The 21,170-nt window shown below is 48.8% G+C and overlaps 1 protein-coding gene across 1 annotated transcript in view; it reads left to right on the top strand.

The window, feature by feature from the left end:
- Nucleotides 1-20,958, top strand: part of CHMP4B (charged multivesicular body protein 4B) — a 37,625-nt gene extending 16,667 nt beyond the window's left edge. Inside the window, exons 2-5 of the mRNA XM_066236592.1 lie at nucleotides 15,949-16,126; nucleotides 17,989-18,103; nucleotides 19,132-19,258; nucleotides 20,721-20,958. Of these exons, the coding sequence (XP_066092689.1) occupies nucleotides 15,949-16,126; nucleotides 17,989-18,103; nucleotides 19,132-19,258; nucleotides 20,721-20,785 (485 nt within the window). The 3' untranslated portion in view covers nucleotides 20,786-20,958. The remainder of the gene's footprint in view (nucleotides 1-15,948; nucleotides 16,127-17,988; nucleotides 18,104-19,131; nucleotides 19,259-20,720) is intronic.
- The last annotated feature ends 212 nt before the right edge of the window (nucleotides 20,959-21,170 follow it).

Raw genomic sequence — 21,170 nt, 5'->3', positions numbered from 1 at the left:
CCTCTGGGTGCCCCTGCATCACCCAGGTGGTCAGGCCGAGCTCTAGGACCTAGAGACACTGCGCCCTGCTCTGGTTCTGACTCTGTCCACCCACGTCTGTGGGCAAGTGTCTTCCCAACTCTAGGCTTTGTTTATTTGACGGTAAAATGAGAAGTATGGATTAAATGAGTGCTAAGATTCATTTCTGCTCTGACATTCTCTGAGTCAGCAAGTACCCACTGTATAGTAACCCTCCCAGAGCCAGGTGTTACTCCAGGCAGTTTTGCTGCATAAAAAAGATGGAGCACCTCAATATTTACTCTGTCTGTTAACAGCTTGGGTATATCCTTGCTCTCTGTAAAAGCTGAGAGCAGCCACAGACTTTTTTTTTTTTTTTTTGTATTTTTCTGAAGCTGGAAATGGGGAGAGACAGTCAGACAGACTCCCGCATGCGCCCGACCGGGATCCACCCGGCACGCCCACCTGGGGCAACGCTCTGCCCACCAGGGGGCGATGCTCTGCCCCTCCGGGGCGTCGCTCTGCCGCGACCAGAGCCACTCTGGCGCCTGGGGCAGAGGCCAAGGAGCCATCCCCAGCGCCCGGGCCATCTTTGTTCCAATGGAGCCTTGGCTGCGGGAGGGGAAGAGAGAGACAGAGAGGAAGGAGGGGGTGGGGGTGGAGAAGCAAATGGGCGCTTCTCCTATGTGCCCTGGTCGGGAATCGAACCCGGGACCACTTGCATGCCAGGCTGACGCTCTACTGCTGAACCAACTGGCCAGGGCCTAGCCACAGACTTTTGTAGATGGTGCTGGACATTTTCTATTTTGATTCCCCAGTTCAGAGGCCAGGGCTGAAGAAGGGTTTCTGGCTGCTCCCCTGAGCCTTTGTCTGGGCGAGCAACGCAGATGCTGGAGGGCATCTGTCCTGGCATCCGAGCCTTGTTTGGGTCAGTAGCCTGCCTCTCACTTGACTGCTGGACTTTGGCAAATCAGAGCTACAGATTTCTGCTGAGACTGAGCCGGCTCAAGCTGTGCTGGACAAACACCCAGTGACCAGTTAAGCGTACAGGGGGTACTTCCTTGTGGCAGTACTTGACTTCCTCATCAATCCACCTGTGGGCCACAGGATGCAGGTGATTTGTCTCCTGTGTGAGGGGAGAGGAGGAAGGAACCAACTGCTAAGGGCTGGTCTGACTTGAGTCATTGTAATTAAGTCTATTCATTAAGATGGCGATTGAAGATGATGCTGGGAATCTTGGGGTGAGCAGTGGGCTTCTCTGGAAGGCTTCTTGTGCTTAGTGTGAATCCTGGGCCACCCTGAGCAGCTAAGCTTCTTAGGAACATGGAAGACATTTTATTTTTTTATTTTACTTACTTATTTTTTTATTCCTTTTTACTTAGAGGCAGAGAGACAGACTCCCGCATGCACCCCAACTGGGTTCCACCTAGCAAGTCCCCTACGGTGCAGTGCTCTGCCTATCTGGGGCAGCTGTTCCATTGCTCAGCAACCAAGCTATTTCAGCACCTGAGACAAGGCCATGGAGCCATCCTCAGCACCCAGGGCCAATATATTCGAACCATTTGAGCCATGGCTACAGGAGGTGAAGAGAGGGAAAGAGAGAAGGGGGATGGGTAGAGAAGGAGATGGTAGCTTCCCTTGTGTTCCCTGACCGGGAATCGAACCTGAGGAGGGGAGAGAGAAAGAGACATCAATCTGTTGTTCCACTTATTTTTGCATTCATTGGTTGTTTCTTTTTTTTTTTACAGGGACAGAGAAAGAGTCAGAGAGAGGGACAAATAGGGACAGACAGACAGGAACGGAGAAAGATGAGAAACATCAATCATCAGCTTTTCGTTGCATCACCTTAGTTGTTCATTGATTGCTTTCTCATCTGTGCCTTGACCATGGGCCTTCAGCAGACCAAGTAACCTCTTGCTCGAGCCAGCGACCTTGGGTCCAAGCTGGTGAGCTTTTTGCTCGAGCCAGATGAGCCCGCACTCAAGCTGGCACCTCGAGATCTCGAACCTGGGTCCTCCGCATCCCAGTCCGACACTCTATCCACTGCGCCACCGCCTGGTCAGGCCATTGGTTGATTCTTTAAAAATATTTTTTAAATTGGTTTTAGAAAGCAGGGAAAGGGCCTGACCTGTGGTGGCGCAGTGGATAAAGCGTTAACCTAGAAACGTTGAGGTTGCCGGTTCAAAGCCCTGGGCTTGCCTGGTCAAGGCACATATGGGAGTTGATGCTTCCAGCTCCTCCCCCCTTCTCTCTCTCTCTCTCCCCTCTCTCTATAATGAATAAATAAAATCTTAAAAAAAAAAAAAAAAAAAAAGCAGGGAAAGGAGAGGGGGGGAGAGAGGAACATAAATCTGCTCCTGTATGTGCCCTGACCAGTAATTGAACCTGCAACCTCTGCTTTGGGATGATGCTCTAACTAATCATGTGATCCGGCCAGGGCCACCTGGTTCTAAGTTAAGGTCTTTAAAACCTGAAGTCCCTACTAGTGCCCATTAAAATAGCTTTCTCCTTTTTATTAACTTTCACAGTACATTCCTATTTCCTAAGCAGCTCTGGAAATCTCAACTTTAGAGCTCATGTTGCTTATACAGAGGGAAAGCCCAGGCCCAGAAAGGTTAGGGGGCCTGTTAGAAATGACACAGTTCATGAAGGCAAACTTGGAACAAGACCTATGGTTTCTACCTCCTCATTCCAGTGTGTTCTGCTGCCTCATTGCTTCTTAGTAGACACTGGTGGCGTGTTCCCAGTCCTGCCAGAATGGTTTTGAAAATAAAATTAAAAGTGCCATGCAAAAAGCCAGCTGACAGGAGAGATGGAACAAACAGTTGCTATTTTAGGGGGCTGTTTTCTTTTGAGTTATAACTGGCTGTTGGTGGTTTGGTGGACTGGCCCAGTCTAGGTGCAGAATCATAAACTCCAGGGTCTTGTTGTTGCTACATTCCTGACTCTCTGTGTAACCAGACTGTATTTTTCTGTGCCCCAGGGCCTCCTGTACAAGGGTTCAATAATTCCCACTTTTAACCCTTTTTATAGGACTCTGGAGGATTAGGAAGTCTATAAAGAGACCTAGGAAAGAGTTAGTATATAAACAGCAATTTTTGGTGCTTGATTTTTTTTTTTAGTTGAGGTGTAAGTAAGTTATTTATAGTAAAGCAGACAAGTCTTAAATGTACAGCTCAGTGAATTTTATAAATGTATATACCTGTGTAATCACCACTCAGATCAGAATATACAGCACTCCAGCAGTCTTGATGATTTTTATAGTAGCTCAGGACTTAAGAAGAGAGCAGTTTTTTGTTTTTTTTAATGTATTTTTTTTCTTTTTTTTTTTCTTTTTTTTTTTTACAGGGACAGAGAGAGTCAGAGAGAGGGATAGATAGGGACAGACAGACAGGAATGGAGAGAGATGAGAAGCATCAATCATCAGTTTTTCGTTGGGACTCCTTAGTTGTTCATTGATTGCTTTCTCATATGTGCCTTGACCGCGGGCCTTTAGCAGACCAGGTAACCCCTTGCTTGAACCAGCGACTTTGGGTCCAATCTGGTAAGCTTTTTTTTTTTTTTGCTCAAGCCAGATGAGCCCGCGCTCAAGTTGGCAACCTCGGGGTCTCGAACCTGGGTCCTTCCTCATCCCAATCCAACGCTCTGTCCACTGGCCACCACCTGGTCAGGCGAGAAGAGAGTAGTTTTGTTTACTGTGGCCCCTTTAAGAATCTCAGGGGCCATTATATTACTCTTGTTACTCATTCAACATGTTTCCCAAACACCCAGCAGTGCAGGGCTCTGTGCTAGGTATTACCAGGAGTATAGAAACTGGAACTGTTGGCCTCTGTCTCGGTCTCACAGCCCGTCGGGGATTCTGACTAGCTTCCAAGGGAGAACGTGAGAAGGGCTGTGAGAGGCAGCTAGGAGGGGTTGACTGCCTCTGGCAAGGAGAAGTGAGGCTGTGTATATTTGTGTAGACACAGAATTTTCCTGTCCTTTCACTGTCTATAAATACGGGAAGGGAGCCGATTATGGGTTTTCAGTCCCTTCTCAGCCAGTCTTTGCATTCTCAGACCACACTGGATGTTTGGAGAGGTGCAAACGCGCTGAAAAGCCACATCTGCGGTATTGACTAGGTCTTGCCTTCCCTTTGGGGAAGAGGAGAGAACACAGGCCGTGTGGAGGAGAGCAAAAACAAGAGGCACTTTCCTCCTGTTCTTTGGCTTTTAGGAGCTGACTTCCTTCTCTCCTGGGCTTTAAGACTCGTAACACCTATAAGACCACAAGTCAGTCTACTATGAGTTAATTTTGGCCTGAATTTCCCTGCGCCCTTTGATCCAGTAGTTTAAAACAATTTTCTGTATCTTAAGTGAAAACTGACTCAAAAAGGACTCTTTTGATCTCTTTCATGTATGAGAAACAAGTTTTTGTTCGGTTTTGTTTTAATTGCTAATAAAGGCATTCGGCTCTGTGGTTGGTAGGAGGGAGGGGGAAAGGCCATGTCCAGAGGAGATGCAGAATGATCCCTTTCTTTAAAGAATAGTCTCCAAGGCAGCGAAGACCAGTGCCTGAGATGGTCAGCATGGCAACACGCAGGGAATCGTGAGCATTACAGAGCCGTATCTTGCTACATGTATGAACAGTAGACGGGAAAGAAAGAAGGGTGGACGCTCAGGCTCGCTGACCTTTCTCAGGTTCTGTGAGTTACTGTGTCTTGGAAACATAAGAGACTTGGATCATCTGGGTCCGTTCCCCACCCCTATTTTACAGATAAGGAAATGAAGACTTTAATTTGACCAGAGAGCAAGAACCAGAACCGCATCTCCTGTCTGGGAGGGCACAGAAATGGTCTGGATGAAGGCTCAGTGGGATTTGAAAGGAGGCTTGGCGGCGAGACAGAAGGCAGAGGGTGAATGGGGTGGCGGGAGCATTGGATGGTTTCCCTCGAAGTTTGGAGCCAGAACCCAAGTGCCAGGAGAGGTGGGGAGGTGAGAGGAGAGACGCTGTCTGTCATCTGTGGGGAGGGCTTTGGGAGCCTCCCAGCAAGGGGGCTACTGAGGCCACGATAAAAGATTTTATTTTTATTTATTTATTTTATTTATTGATTTTTAGATTTATTGGGGGGAGAGAGAGAGAAAGGGGAGGAGCAGGAAGCATCAACTCCCATATGTGCCTTGACCAGGCAAGTCCAGGGTTTTGTACCGGCGACCTCAGTGTTCCAGGTCGCTTTATCCCACTGCGCCACCACAGGTCAGGCAGGATAAAAGATTTTAATTGGCTGGAAAATTTTTCAGCATTTATCTTCCTTATCTTTTGTTTTTTAATTGACTACATGGGGACCCCTGAGGCTTTGGTAGGAAGCGTGCTTTCTAACATTCCTTTCTTTATGTTCTTGTCAAACAGATTGTAATCTAGCACTGTCGGGTATTGTTTGAGGGAGTAGAAATTGTTTCCGGCCCATTACTTTGGTGTCTGCAGTTAGTCCTCCAGTTTTTTTATTCTCACATGTATGGTTATAAACTACCTTGTTCAGCAGGGTAGAGCAGATAGCAAATTCATGAACTGATCTGTCTGTGTGGTAAAATATATACAACAAAGTTAACCAACCATTTTAACTATTTTTATTTTTTAATTTTTTTTTATAGGGACAGAGAGAGAGTCAGATAGAGGGATAGATAGGGACAGACAGACAGGAACGGAGAGAGATGAGAAGCATCAATCATCAGTTTTTCGTTGCAACACTGTAGTTGTTCATTGATTGCTTTCTCATATGTGCCATGACCGTGGGCCTTCAGCAGACTGAGTAACCCCTCGCTCAAGCCAGTGACCTTGGGTCCAAGCTGGTGAGCTTTTTGCTCAAGCCAGATGAGCCTGCACTCAAACTGGCAACCCCGGGATCTCAAACCTGGGTCCTTCTGCATCCCAGTCCGACGCTCTATCCACTGCGCCACCGCCTGGTCAGGCTTAACTATTTTTAAGTACACAGTTTTGTGGCATTAAGAACATTCATATTGTTGTGCTCAATCTATTTTTTTTTTTTTTTTTACAGAGACAGAGATTCAGAGGGAGGGATAGACAGGGACAGACAGACAGGAACGGAGAGATGAGAAGCATCAATCATTACTTTTTCGTTGCACGTTATGACACCGTAGTTGTTCATTGCTTGCTTTCTCATATGTATGCCTTGACCGTGGGGCTACAGCAGACCGAGTAACCCCTTGCTTGAGCCAGTGACCTTGGGTCCAAGCTTGTGAGCTTTGCTCAAACCAGATGAGCTCGCGCTCAAGCTGGCGACCTCGGGGTCTTGAACCTGGGTCCTCTGCATCCCAGTCCGATGCTCTATCCACTGCGCCACCGCCTGGTCAGGCTCAGTCTATTTTTAAGCTTTGTATTTTTTCTACCAAGATTAATCATTGAGTAGAAGAGTGCTTAAATTTGATGGCTGCCCTTAAAATGAGCTATTTGGTCTCTTTGAATCTGTGTACTCATTTGTAAAATGAGAATAATAAGAAGAAGAACTGTAGAGTCTGACAAACTGAGTTTAAATTTAGGCTTCTTCAATTACTAACTGCAGTCTTAGGGAAGTTACTTAACTTTTAAGCCTCAATTTTTGCTCTTTTGACATACTGAAGGGAAAGGAATGAAGAGTTATTGAGTGTCTACTTTCAGGTATTGTGCTATGAGCAAATGCCTTGTGTATGTTGCCGAGTTCCTCACAATGGTCCAGTGAGATACAGATATTAGTGTTATTGGCCTAATTTTACACATGTGGACAGTGAACCTCAGAGAGGTTAAGTGACTTGCCCACGGTCATCCAATTAGTAAGTCTGGGAAGGAGCCTTTTAGGGGTGATTATTATGGAATTTAAATATTTATATATATAAATATTTAAGTATTTATATATATATTTATATAAATATATTTATATCCGATTCAGTTACTGTTTGTTAAACCTTTCCTAGGTGATAGATGTTGTAGTTCTGGCTAGGATTATTTTACTGTCTCATTACCATTTTATAAATGAGGAAATTAAAGCTCAAGTGTCACCCACGATCACCCAGATTGTAAATGAAAACAGCCAGGATATGGACCCGGGTCTGCCTGGCTCCCACCTTGTAGTACCTCAGTATTATCTGACTGTGACCCAGTTGTTTCAAGCATTTGATAAAAATGAATTTCATTTCAGCATTAGAATTTGGCTAGTCCCAGGAAATTAACTGCAATGAGATTTGACCTAAATCACAAAATAATAAAAAGTATGGTGATAGATGTAAGGAAGGGGTTTTCCCAGCCATTAGCATGTCTTCTGAAAATCTTTGCAAAGAACAGAAATAGAGAACTGCCATCACGTTTGCTATTATATTTCCAGGAGTTGGAGCCAGGAAGAGAGTCCTTATTTCTTCTCTCCTGACCCCTGGAAGTAGGCCACTGGGGTCTTATCATTTCATAACCAGAGTAAGGATCATCAAGGACGAAAATCTCATTAGAGCTCTTTCCCAAAGTTATGAGAATCTCAGGCTGTTTTGGGGGTTTTAGTGGAGCTAGTTTTTTTTTTGTTTTGTATTTTTCTAAAGTTGGAAATGGGGAGGCAGTCAGACAGACTCCTGCATGCGCCCAACTGGGATCCACCCGGCACGCCCACCAGGAGGCGATGCTCTGCCCACCAGGAGGCGATGCTCTGCCCACCAGGGCGTCGCTCTGTTGTAACCAGAGCCACTCTAGTGCCTGAGGCAGAGGCCATGGAGCTATCCTCAGCACCTAGGCCATCTTTGCTCCAATGGAGCCTTGGCTGTGGGAGGGGAAGAGAGAGACAGAGAGGAAGGAGAGGGGGAGGGGTGGAGAAGCAGATGGACGCTTCTCCTGTGTGCTCTGGCCGGGAATCAAACCCGGGACTTCCACACGCCAGGCCGACGCTCTACCACTGAACCAACCGGCCAGGACCTTAGTGGAGCTAGTTTTAATGGCCAGATGTGGTTCAAATAAACGCCTTTGTGGAGAAGCAGCGATGGGGTTTTTGGGCAGTTTGAACCCTTCCGTCTTGGTAAGATATGATATGCTTAATTGTCTGAGGAACCTCTAAAACGTTTTCCTCAAGCTCAGGGGTCCTTGAGACCCGCCGGCTGAGGGAGAGCGATGGACGGACTGTAGGCATTGGCTCCTCCTCATTCATTCAGATCTGGGCTTGAACACCTTGGCTGTGCCAGGGAGTGTCCCCAGGATGCTCCCTGCACTGTAGGGATGTCAGTAATACAACAGCATTAGTGCTTTAAGACATCCTTTAGCCAGGGTAGTGCAGGAGCATGCAGAAGGGTCTTGGCCCAGCCTGAGGGAGTAGGGTGAGTGCAAGACCAGTGGGAGCTAGCCAGGCAGAGAGGCATTTGGGAAAAACTAGGAGCATGAGGGAGCTTAGAGAATGAAAGCCAGTACAGAATTTTCTAGGCAGGGGAGTGGAACATTAGATCTATGTTCAGAATAACCACTGGTGCCTGACCAGGTGGTGGTGCAGTGGATAGAAGGTCAGATTGGGATGCAGAGGACCCAGGTTCGAAACCCCAAGGTCTCCAGCTTGAACATGGACTCACCAGCTTGAGCGCGTGGTCACTGGCTTGAGTGTGGGATCATAGACATGAACCCAAAGGTTGTGACTTGAGCAAGGGGTCGCTGGTTCAGCTACAACCCCCCCCCCCCGCCCCTGGTCAAGGCACATAAGAGATAGCAATCAATGAACAATTAAGGTGCCACAATGAAGAATTGATGCTTCTCATCTTTCTCCTTTTCTGCCTGTCTGTCCCTATCTGTCCCCTCTCTCTCTCTCTGTCTCTGTCGTGCACACACACACACACACACACACAAAGGAGGGAGGGAGGGAGAAAGAAAAGAAAAGACAGACAAACCACATGTAAAAAAAGGACCAGAGAAGGTAGTCCCCCCTCTGAATCCACATACTCTCTCCTCTCTCCTTCCTGACCCACAACCTTGTGGCAGGCACCGGGCATAATCCCCTTGCCCCCAAGAACGCATTCCCAGTTGAGTCCACATAAGGCTCTACCTTGGACCTAGTCCTCTTGCTCCTGGGCTCGGATAGCTCCAGCTGCCAGAGGGGCCCTCCCTCCGCATGCTGAGAAGCCGAGAGCCGCTGCTTAGGCTGGAGGTCTGTGGGAGGAGGCTGTCCCAGTCCTTGAGAAGGGAGAGGCGGAAGCTGCCCTCCGTGTTCCAGCCTCAGTCTGGCCTGCCATAATTAGGAGGGGTGGCAAAGGCTGTTGGAGAGGAAGGAATTGTTAGCCAGCTGGCTTCTCAGCCAGGTAGGGTAAGTGTAGAAATAAGAGGGAAGTTGCCCCAAAGATATGTGTGTGTGTGTGTGTGTGTGTGTGTGTGTGAGAGAGAGAGAGAGAGAGAGAGAGAGAAAGAACAGGATTTTAGCCATATTCCCACCTTACCACCTCTTACCTAGGTAGACTGGCAGGGTACTTTTTAAAAACACTATTAACAGTCTGAATTTTAAACAGATTCTTGGACTGGACCAGGGAGCGGCGGGTGGGGGCTCGTATCCATCAGCACATTCAATTGTAGCACCTGTCTCATCCCCCATACCATTTCTAGAACTGCTTCCTTCATCATGAAGTTCCGTAAGTTTTCCCAATTCAAACTTCAGCTTCTCATTAAAAAAAAAAAAAGTTAAAAGAAAAAACTTTGGCTTCTTCAGCATTTTAACTTTTCTAGCAAAGACATGGAGCAAATAAGAGTGGCAAGCCTTTTCTATGTCGTTTCCAGTGCCACCTGGAATCAGTTTATTAACTGTTTCTTTTGTCATTTCTCTGCACCTCGTGGGTCATAACTTCCATCATCTTTTTCCAGATTTGGCGGACTTGTTGAATGCTACACATAAGAGGTCTTCCCAATGTGATGGTTTTTGTAAGACCAACACAGAATAGACAAAGCGAGTAACGGTTGGTAGTCTTGACATCAGCTTGAGCTTTAGTCATGCTCTGCCATATTTTCACACGGGAGCACATTTTGTCACAGGTGAGATCCATGCCATGGAACCTAGGCAGTTTTGCCCTTAACATCTCTAGTAATTAGTTTAATTTTCTAAATATCAATACAACTTCATCATTCTGCAAATCAGCTAGGCTCACTTCAAAAATATGAGCCTTGAGGGTACTCTGAACATCTGAGGTCTGTTCATGGGTGTGATGGTCAGAGTGAGTGTTCCCTCAGCCTCACTGAGCTCCCCGCCTGCCAGTGGCCCTGCCAGGACCAGGCTGCTGAGGGCTCTTCCGAGTTCTCAGGTGGCGTTTGTGTGTAGCTGTCTCCTGCGGTATGTTTGAGTTTGCTGGTAGTTATTGCTGAGAGTGAGAAAGAAGCAGCACTCGCTTCCTGCCCTCTCAGCCCTTGTACTTTCTGCTAGAGGAATTCAGATACAGAACCTTGGGTCTTCGAAAGAGCTGTAGACCCCACCATTCATTTACTGAGGGTACGGTATTACTGGACCTTCCTTCCTGCCGATGCCTGAATCTCTGTGTGGAAGTGATGAGTGTACAATTAGGACACCTAGCATCTGTTGAGATGCCTTGGGCTAATGGCCCTATGTTGAATGCTCCCAGATCTGGGCAAGCAAACTTGCAGTCCTCAGAAACTCTTCAAGGAGGAGCCAGGTTTGTCTTTGCCTGAAACAGCGGTTCTCAACCTGTGGGTCACAACCCCGGCGGGGGTCGTTCGAGAACCAGGTTGAGAACCGCTGGCCTAAAAGGAAGGAATGTCCTATTTAGTTGCATTGAACTGATGTGCTCCCTGAACATGGTTCTGTACAGTCACTAGCAGATACCTTGCAGGAGTGTCTGGTCCTGGGTGAACCTCTTTTCCACTGGTCTTTCTGCTTCTTACGCTATCTCTTCTGTATTTTTCCTCCAAATAGCTGTTTAGAGTGTCTAATGAAGCAACTGCCTGGAGACCAATGTTTATTTCAACATGGTTGGAGTTGTTTTTGCTTCAGCTTTCAGAGCCAATAAAGCTGGTTATTAGATTCTGTAATTGCTGCTGTAATTACTCTCTTGGAACCAGCACAGGCATAATTAAATATGGAGATTCCAAGGCCTATTTTTTCCCATCTAAAAGCAAACCTCTTCAACTTCTATTGGCCTGGGTTAGATTTCAGTTGTTAAAGCTATTATACTTATGAATGGCTCTGAAATTCAATGGCAGAAAAGAGATCTCTTTGTATGTCCCTTCTTTGAATATTTGGTTTAGATGAACTTCTTCTTAACCCAGTATTTCTTTTGTTTTCCATTTCCTTTAAGTTTTATTGAGATATATTTGACATATAATATTGTATTAGTTTTAGGTATATAACATTGATTCAATATACATATATAGTATTGCAACATGAATACCACAATAAGATAAAATTCATCACCTCACATAGTTATGAATATTTTTTTCTTTCTTTTTTAAGTCAGAGGAGGGGAGATGTGAGACAGACTCCTGCATGCACCCCAACTGGGATCCACCTGGCAATTCTGTCCTGGGGCCAATGCTCGAATAAATCAAGCCATTTTTAGTGCCTAAGGTTGATGTGCTTGGACCAGCCGAGCCATCCTCAGTGCCCAGGGCTAATGCTCAAACCAGTCAAGCCACTGGCTATGAGAGGGGAGGAGGGAGAGGGAGAGAAGCAGATGATTGCTTCTCCTGTGTGCCCTGACCAGGAATCGAACCCAGGATGTCCACACACTAGGCCAACGCTCTGTTCACTGAAGTAGCCAGCTAGGGCCATGAATATTTTCCTTATGAGAATTTAGTACTTGTTTTTTTAATCAACCATTTAAAAGTTTGGAGAAGTATAAGGCAAGACACTAAGAGCCAGCATCTATTTATGAAAAACATTGGGTTTGGCCCTTTAGACTCTGGCTACATATAGAAGCAGGTTTCGCTGGTCAGAAATAAGGTTGGGATAGAGGATGTTTTGCTTTAAGTGTAACAGTATGCAGGAAGAATTTTATTCGTTTAGTTTACCTGAAGTTATACTTCACCATGGTGCTGCATGTTTAATAAGGTACAGGCTAGTTCAAGTGCAATGACTGCGTTTGCAGCCCAATGCTGACCCCATGTCTAATTTTTAGGTTCCTTTACTCATGAACCATGTATGGAGGGAGAAAATTCATCATGTACCCTTTCTTTTTGGAGTTCTCAATAGAGAAACACACAGAGGAGTTAGATGAGGGCAAAGAAGTTAACTGCCCCTGCCAGCCACCACCCTGGAGAGAGTTCACCACACAGAGAAGAGGAAACCAAAAGAACTCTGTGGGTGGGAGGGGGACCCTGGAGGGCCACCCTGTGAGCTCGGGACCTCTTCCTCGTCTCAGAGAGGGCACGCCTTATGGAGAGGAGACAGGGAAGGGTGGGCACTTGCAGGAGTTTCTGTGTGATGGAACAGGCGGAATTCAGGGACAGAATCCTGCCAAGTGATGGTTTTAGCCAGTGTTTCAATGATACAGTTTTTCTCCTTTGAGTCAAAGGTGCACAGTAGATAAACTATGGATGCACCTCCATGAGGAACCCTGCATAGGATATATGAAAAACTCAAAGAACAGATGAAATTGGAGATTCAGCTTAATATATAATAAGCACTTACTATGGACTAGTCATTGTGCTAGATGTTGGTCTGTAAAAATGAATAATATAAACATTTTATTCTGAGGGGATATTCTCTTGTTTATCTCCCTGGTATGTTTGAGTATTTGCTTCCAGATCATTTATTGCTTGGGGGATTGTTAGAAGTAGGCTGGAGATCAGAGAAATGCACGATTGGTATACATGAAGTTGCTGCCAATTGGAAAGGTATTAGAAAGTTAAAGCCATTCTAAATCAGTGATGTTTTAGGGTTTAGGGAAGGAATACATTTGGTTCCTGCTATGCTCAGGACCCAGAAAGGGAAGACGGGAGTGTCATATTAGTTGTTTGTTCTGGAGAACTGTCCCAGAGTCACATGCCATCGTTCTGAGCCTGTGTGGGAAGAGCAGAGGTCTGGGAAGTACCTAGACCAGTGCTTGAATCTCCCCTCCACACCTGACAGCAGGGCCACTGGAACGAGCTGCCTCACCTTTCTAATCCCATCTCCTTGTTAGTGTGGCTCTAGAGTCTCTGCCCTGGGACCAGGTGGGAGATTAAATGGGGAGGGGGAGAGGGCTGCGCAGCCGCCTTGCTTGCTTACCGTGCAGAAAGCTCTCAGAACACCTTGTTGAGTCTTTTTTTTTTTTTTTTTTTTTTTGTACTTTTCTGAAACTGGAAATGGGGAGAGACAGTCAGACTCCCGCATGTGCCCGACCGGGATCCATCCGGCACGCCCACCAGGGGGCGACGCTCTGCCCCTCCGGGGCGTCGCTCTGTTGCGACCAGAGCCACTCTAGCGCCTGGGGCAGAGGCCAAGGAGCCATCCCCAGTGCCCGGGCCATCTTTGCTCCAATGGAGCCTCGGCTGCGGGAGGGGAAGAGAGAGACAGAGAGGAAGGAGAGGGGGAGGGGTGGAGAAGCAGATGGGCGCTTCTCCTGTGTGCCCTGGCCGGGAATCGAACCCGGGACTTCTGCACGCCAGGCCGACGCTCTACCACTGAGCCAACCGGCCAGGGCCCTTGTTGAGTCTTGACGAGCAGACAATTTGTTGTTGGCTGGGCTATGCCGTGGTGATGGGGATGGCTGAAGAGGACCTGGGAAGGGCGCCTGAGGGACATTGGCCTGACAAGGCTTGAGAATCACTTGTTCATTGGGATATGTTTGGGGTGGTTTCTGTGGAAAAGCAACATAGCACCAAGTCATGAGGAAGCAGCCCAGGCCCAGAGCACGTACGTGCCAGGACTCTCCTGGGATATCTTCCCGCTTCGTGATGAAGGGTTCCGACCTGATGCTGGGGCTCCCGGACTTGGCTGGTGGTGAGAATTTCAGTCCCTTGCCTCCTTGCGGGCCACGGTAACGGGCATGTGGCTTTGTCCTGTGGGCTGAGGGAGCTGTGGAGGGTTTTTAAGCACAGGAAAGACATGGTAGGATTTGCACTCCCTCTTCTGTCCCCCAACTTCCCCTGACCCTCCCTCCAGGGCAAGACCCTACTGTTTTCATTAAGTGAGAGGAATAACAGTTAGAAAGGCAAGACATGGACTTCGGTGGTCCAGAACCTGGACCACCCTGTGCACATGCTCCCCTTTCTGCTGCTCAGCACCTGGTGACCTTAGGTACGTGACCTTGCAATTTCTTCATCTGCTAAAGAGGGTGGGCGTTTCTACCTTAAAGGGTTGCTGTTGTGAGGTACTTATATACCATGTATGACTTAGTAGTAGCAGAAGTGAAGGTATTCAGTAAAGGGGTCTTGGGGACCCCTGGCTGTCACTTTAAGTTGGATTTCTTTAAGTCATAGGCCATTCATACCAGAATCAAGGCAGGTAACAAGTAGAATGGCTTTTTCAGCTTTGAATGAGGCACATTTCATTGCTCTTAGGATATTTTACAATTTCTGTTTAGCATGCTTTATCCTTTGGCTGGAGGACTTTTCCTGGTGGTTTTATCTGCTACTTTTGAAGGACCCATGGACTGCTTATGTGCAGGCCAAGCTTGTTGTCACTTGGCAGCTGGTTTTTAGGACACAATCCTAGACTAACAGGGAGTGTGAGTGGAAGGAGCATGGAGCCTGTTCATGTGACATATGGAGAAATCACAAACCTGGAGGGGAGGTGCTTGACTGTCCCCCACAGCCTGCAGGGGAAGGTTCTGGTCTGGAGCCTGGAGACATGGGGGGCGTGCATGCCTGGGTGCATGTATGTGTCTGTGTGTCCGAGACTAGAACTGTCCAGACCAAGGCAGGGCCGAGAGCTTCCCAGCCCAGCCCGTTTATTAAGCTTGAGTCTGTATTGAGCCTCCCCCAGCCTTGATGCCCACCTCAGATGTGGGCCAAACATCATTTTTAGTGTAAAGAGGGAACTGAGACAGCAAGGGGAGGAAGGCCTGGGTTTTGAGTAGAGAAATGTAGTTTTGGCCCGTGCTCTGCCACAGATCCACCATGGTCAAACTGCCTGCCCCGACCAGGCCGTAAAACAAGGTGATCTCTGCAGCTAGCATGCCAGGAGCCAGGATCGGTGCACTGACTTGACCAGTGGTCAGACTCTGGGTTTGTCCCTGGCAAACAGGGAACTCTGTCTTTGTGCTGTTGTGTTTTCTGTGGTAGAGAATGCTGTAGTAACCATCTTCGGGCACAGGGCTTCTTGCTCTGGTTGAATACATTTCCAGAAGGAAATGACTGGGTCAGAGGGCAGGAATGTCATTATGGCTGGTGCTGTGTTGCCACGTTACTTTTTTTTTTTTTTTTTTTTCATTTTTCTGAAGCTGGAAACAGGGAGAGACAGTCAGACAGACTCCCGCATACGCCCGACCGGGATCCACCCGGCACGCCCACCAGGGGCGGTGCTCTGCCCCCCAGGGGGTGATGCTCTGCCCATCCTGGGCGTCGCCATATTGCGACCAGAGCCACTCTAGCGCCTGAGGCAGAGGCCACAGAGCCATGCCCAGCGCCCGGGCCATCTTTGCTCCAATGGAGCCTTGGCTGCGGGAGGGGAAGAGAGAGACAGAGAGGAAAGCGCGGCAGAGGGGTGGAGAAGCAAATGGGCGCTTCTCCTATGTGCCCTGGCCGGGAATCGAACCCGGGTCCTCCGCACGCTAGGCACGTTACTTATTTTTATAATTTAGTTGGCATAAAATGATACCTTAAAATTCCTTTATCATAATTAGAACTGCTGTTTTCTGGGTGTCCACTGTTTAATGTTATGCTAGGCATTTACGTTTGTTATCTCATTTACTCCGCAGTGGACCTATCAGGGAAGTAAAGTAGCTCACCGTGGCCTGTGAGCTGGGTTTTGAAGCTAAGGCAGTTTGACCTGAAAGCGCATTCTTTCTCTGGGTGCCTCTGAAACCCCGTTTTCTCCCCCTGCAGCGGCCCTCCAGGCCCTGAAGCGCAAGAAGAGGTATGAGAAGCAGCTGGCGCAGATTGACGGCACCCTGTCGACCATCGAGTTCCAGCGTGAGGCCCTGGAGAATGCCAACACCAACACTGAGGTGCTCAAGAACATGGGCTATGCTGCCAAGGCTATGAAAGCTGCCCACGACAACATGTAGGTGGCCGCCCCGGTGGAGAGGGGCACCCAGGTGGCAGGGCAGTGCTGGCCCTCAAAGGAGTCGGGCCCAGGCCATGGGTTTGGGCAGTTCCTTTGACTTACCTACTCAAGCACCTGAGTTTGCTTTAATTTGCATTTTTAGGGAACTTCCTTCTTTTATTTATTTTTTGGTATTCTTCCGAAGTGAGAAGTGGGGAGACAGTCAGACAGACTCCTGCATGTGCTCGACCAGGATCCACCCAGCACGCCCACCAGGGGGCGACGCTCTGCCCATCTGGGGTGTTGCTCTGCTGCAACCAGAGCCATTCTAGAGCCTGAAGCAAAGGCCATGGAGCCATCCTCAGCGCCCGGGCCAACTTTGCTCCAATGGAGCCTTGGCTGCGGGAGGGGAAGAGAGAGACAGAGAGGAAGGAGAGGGGGAGGGATGGAAAAGCAGATGGGCGCTTCTCCTGTGTACCCTGGCTGGGAATCGAACCCGGGACTCTTGCACGCCAGGCCGACGCTGTACCACTGAGCCAACCAGCCAGGGCCTAGTACAGCTTTATTGAAACACAGTTGTGCCCATTAATTTAACATACTGTCTGTGGCTTACTATGCTACACAGCAGGGTTGAATATTGCAACAGAGACTGAATTGCCCACAAATTCTAAAATATTTACTCTCTGGCCCTTTATAGGAAAAGTTTGCTAATGATCTTTGTTCTAGAGATGGGTTACAGAAAAAATAGCCTTCAAATAAGTGAGGCGTAGCCTGAGAGTGGATGTTCACTGGACTGAGCCTCCTGTGTGTGGTCCTGTCGGATTCAGTTCTGTGTTCTCCAGGATGCTGAGCACAGCGCGCCTCAGCAAGTACTGTGCACACTGTGAAGTATATGTGTGCATACTATGTTAGTTATATGTTTGTATGATTGAGATTGACAGTGTATAGAAAATAATTCTGCATGTTTGCCTTTCCTTTGGGGTGTAATAGAGGAATCATAAGCAGATTTGAGTTGATGAGAAGGACCTGTCAAGGAGCTTGGCTACATTTTATGATTTGTGATTTTTTTTTTTTTTTTTTTTTGTATTTTTCTGAAGCTGGAATCGGGGAGAGACAGTCAGACAGACTCCTGCATGCGTCCGACCGGGATCCACCCGGCACGCCCACCAGGGGGCGACGCTCTGCCCACCAGGGGGTGACGCTCTGCCCTTCTGGGGCGTTGCCCTGCTGTGACCAGAGCCATTCTAGTGCCTGGGGCAAAGGCCAAGGAGCCATCCCCAGCGCCCGGGCCATCTTTGCTCCAATGGAGCCTTGGCTGCGGGAGGGGAAGAGAGAGACAGAGAGGAAGGAGTGGGGGGTGGAGAAGCAAATGGGCGCTTCTCCTATGTGCCCCGGCCGGGAATCGAACCCGGGTCCCCTGCACGCCAGGCTGACGCTCTACCGCTGAGCCAACCGGCCAGGGCCTGATTTGTGATTTTATAATTTATTGTTTCCATTATAACACAAAGAGCACATTCCCCCTGTACAGAGTTTCCCTTAAGTTTGAAGAAGAGTTATTGGCCCAGGAGTTAAAGTCCTGTGGTCTCATCTGCCATGTAGACTGGCTTGCCTAAGAGACCGTGACTTGGTTCAGCCTGTTTCCCTGGGGTGTTGGACTAGGTGATATCTAAGGACACTTCCATCTTGATTCTGTGGTTCTCTGTTTTAAAGGGGAAGATGAAGGGAATAAAGACAAAAAAGCAATAGCTCACAGGGAGTAATTAATTGTAGGGGGTGGCGATGGGGAACGGATTGTGTGGAGCAGGGTTTCTGCTCCAGTCTTACAGACTCTCTTTACACAGACTGATCATAAATATGACATCTTTCCGTTTCATCTAAAGGGACATCGATAAAGTGGATGAGTTAATGCAGGACATTGCTGACCAGCAAGAACTTGCAGAGGAGATTTCAACAGCTATTTCAAAACCTGTAGGGTTTGGAGAAGAGTTTGACGAGGTGAGTGTTTTCATGCGGATCACGCAGGCTTTCCAAATGACACCAGCTGCCCTTTGATGCTATTGAAGGCTCTCTGGCAGGCAGTGTGTGGTTTGGAAATCACAGTTCTCATCCCTCCAGAGATTTGCACGTACAGGGCATGGTATTAACCCTCCCTAATTCTCAAATTTGAGGGACACTTTGTTTGGGGTAGAAGGTTAGGTGGAGTAAAGGAACGTTTGTTTGGACAGCAGGTTTTAGGTCAATAATTGGTTTCAACAAGTCGTTTCCCTGCACCTTCCCATGGTGGGTCCTGGGCTCTGAGCTGGGGCAGCTGAGGTGACTGTGTCCTGGAGAGTTTACAGGATTGGCCTTCAGACAACTCTGACATGAGGTAAAGGTGAAGCCAGGGAAAGGCCATTTCCATCTGACTCCTAAGGAAATTGGTCTGGAACCCGGCCACCCACCCGTTTCTGCTGTAGCAAGTAGAACTCGGAGTCTCTTAGACTTTTAAAATACAGTAACAGACGCGTCTGAAGACACTTTATTCTGCCTTAGATCTGAGTCCACTGAAGGTCAGGCCCTCTCCGCTGAGCCTGATTCTTTGTGTTATCTGGTTCCCATGATGCACCTGTGAAGCAGCCGGCGGCTCTTACCCTCGGCTCCGGCGCCAGGGTTTCGTGTTTTCCGACTGGAGTCTAACGGAGGAGTCAGGTTCATTTCAATTCAGTAAACATTCCTGCACGTTCACTGAATGCACCCAGTTTTGCAATAAAGAAATGGGATGAAAAGATAAATCTGTTTTCTCAAGATGTGCACAGCCTAATGCAAGATGCGGACAGAGACATCAGTGTTGCTCAGTTGTGTGTTACGTTCACCAGTAGAAGCGAGTTTAGGGTATTTGAGTCACAGTGTGGACCTGGAGTTCATCTCCCCGCTGACCTTCTCAAAAGGGGGTGTGTGTCCCCTCAGCCATCAGGCAAGAGGTACTGCTGTGAGGGCTGGGGTTCCCAGGGTGTCTTTCTCATTCTTGCACTTCTTTTTACCAGGATGAGCTCATGGCAGAATTAGAAGAACTAGAACAGGAGGAACTAGACAAGAATTTGCTGGAAATCAGTGGACCTGAAACAGTCCCTCTACCAAATGTTCCCTCTATAGCTCTACCGTCAAAACCCAGTGAGTACTTCTTTTTTTTTTTTTTTTTGTATTTTTCTGAAGCTAGAAACGGGGAGGCAGTCAGACAGACTCCCTCTTGTGCCTGACCAGGATCCACCCGGCACGCCCACCAGGGGGCAATGCTCCGCCCATCCGGGGTGCCGCTCTGTTGCAACCAGAGCCATTCTAGTGCCTGAGGCAGAGGCCACAGAGCCGTCCTCAGCGCCCAGGCAAACTTTGCTCCAGTGGAGCCTCGGCTGCGGGAGGGGAAGAGAGAGACAGAGAGGAAGGAGAGGGGGAGGGGTGGAGAAGCAGATGGGCACTTCTCCTGTGTGCCCTGGCCGGGAATTGAACCCGGGACTCCTGCACGCCAGGTCGACGCTCTACCACTGAGCCAACTGGCCAGGGCCCAGTGAGTACTTCTTATCCAGAGTAGTGGCACACCGGGACACCACGTGCTGGGTGCTCTCGTGGTCAGTTGGCCTCTGTTTGGGTCCAGAGTTGAGAACTAGGTGGGATCCATTATAATGGCCCCAAGACATTGTCCCTTGCCCTTTCCTGGTTTCTCTCTAGAACAGGGTTTCTTAACCTGGACACTGAACACAGCCAGGTTATGGCTGGGCCAGTGCTTGGTGGAGGCCTGTCCTGCGCACGGTGGACGTCGCGCAGCACTCCTAGCCCTCTCCACCCACTGGATGCCAGCAGCACCCCCTTCTCAAGCGGAGACAGCCAAAAATGTCTCCAGATATCGCCACATGTCCCCTGGGGAGTGTGGGGGCGAGAGCCAGAACTCCAGAATGATTTTCCCTGTGTCACCAAACAAGAGGAAGTTCTGGGCACTGGGAGAAGGTGTGAGAGTTGGATTCCAGGACAGCTCTTGTTGCCTGTCTAGAACCCTGTGCTGTGCGCACTTGTAAAAGCCTGCAGCCTCAGAGGCAGTCACTGTGTGAGCGAGGGGCGTGGCCTTTTTGAAGACCTAGCTGTATAAAACCTTCATTTCCTCCTGCCTGCTTCTCCTTCGCCCCCCCCCCCCCCACTGGACGCTGGGCAGACAGTTCCACGGAGAACTAGAAAAGGCAAAGCACTTTGAGTTGGCATAGAGCGCGCCCAGGGGGTGGAGTGGGACCAGGCTGTAGTGACCTCACTCTCCTAGTTTCCAGTTTGCTTTGGGCCCCTCAGGTTGAGTCAGCTGCTTGTGTGGGGCCAGGATAAGGGCAAAAGAGGCCCCAATGTCCTGCTAGTTGCCTACAAGAGGTGGTTCAAATCTCTTGAGAGGGAGGATTTGATCTCTTCTGCTGTTTTTTCTTCTCTCCCCCACCTTGGATGCTCTGGGCCTAGCAGCCTGCTGGTGGCCTGGAAGAGAGGTGGCTGGAGGGCGGGGCAGTCGCTGCAGATGCCGGGCCACTCAGCCCTGGCTCCCAGCCCGAGTGGGTTCAGAGAACTGCACCCAGCCTTCCTAATTGCCCTTTCTCTAATCACACAGCCAAGAAGAAGGAAGAGGAAGACGAAGACATGAAGGAATTGGAGACCTGGGCTGGAACCATTTAACTGGCCCGGTGCAAGCTGGGCCCAGACAGACTCTGGTGGCCTGCGAGCGGCAGGCGTGTGCGTGTGCAGGGCAGGCAGGACCCGATGCGGGCAAGTTCATCGCTCTCGCTCTCTCCAAAGCAGTAGGGCCGCGTCACTGCTCACCCTGCATCGCATGGTCTGCACCCAGCAGGGCGGGCGGGTGGGGGGTGGGGGGCGGGGGGAGGTGCCTGCTGTTTATAATGTTGAATTTCTGTAAAATAAACTGTATTTGCAAATCCAACATTGAGCTTCTGGACTATGCTAACTCCACTGCTGAACCTCAATGGAAAGGGTTGGCCGTTTGCAGTTGAAATGATCTGAAAATGTAGCCTCTGTCCCTTGAAGTCAGTTGACTTGTCGCACA

The sequence above is a fragment of the Saccopteryx bilineata genome, chromosome 6 (genome assembly GCF_036850765.1).
Source record: "Saccopteryx bilineata isolate mSacBil1 chromosome 6, mSacBil1_pri_phased_curated, whole genome shotgun sequence".
NCBI classification, from domain to species: domain Eukaryota; kingdom Metazoa; phylum Chordata; class Mammalia; order Chiroptera; family Emballonuridae; genus Saccopteryx; species Saccopteryx bilineata.
The sequence above is the reverse complement of the archived record's forward strand: the minus strand, read 5'-3'. Positions and strand labels throughout refer to the sequence as shown.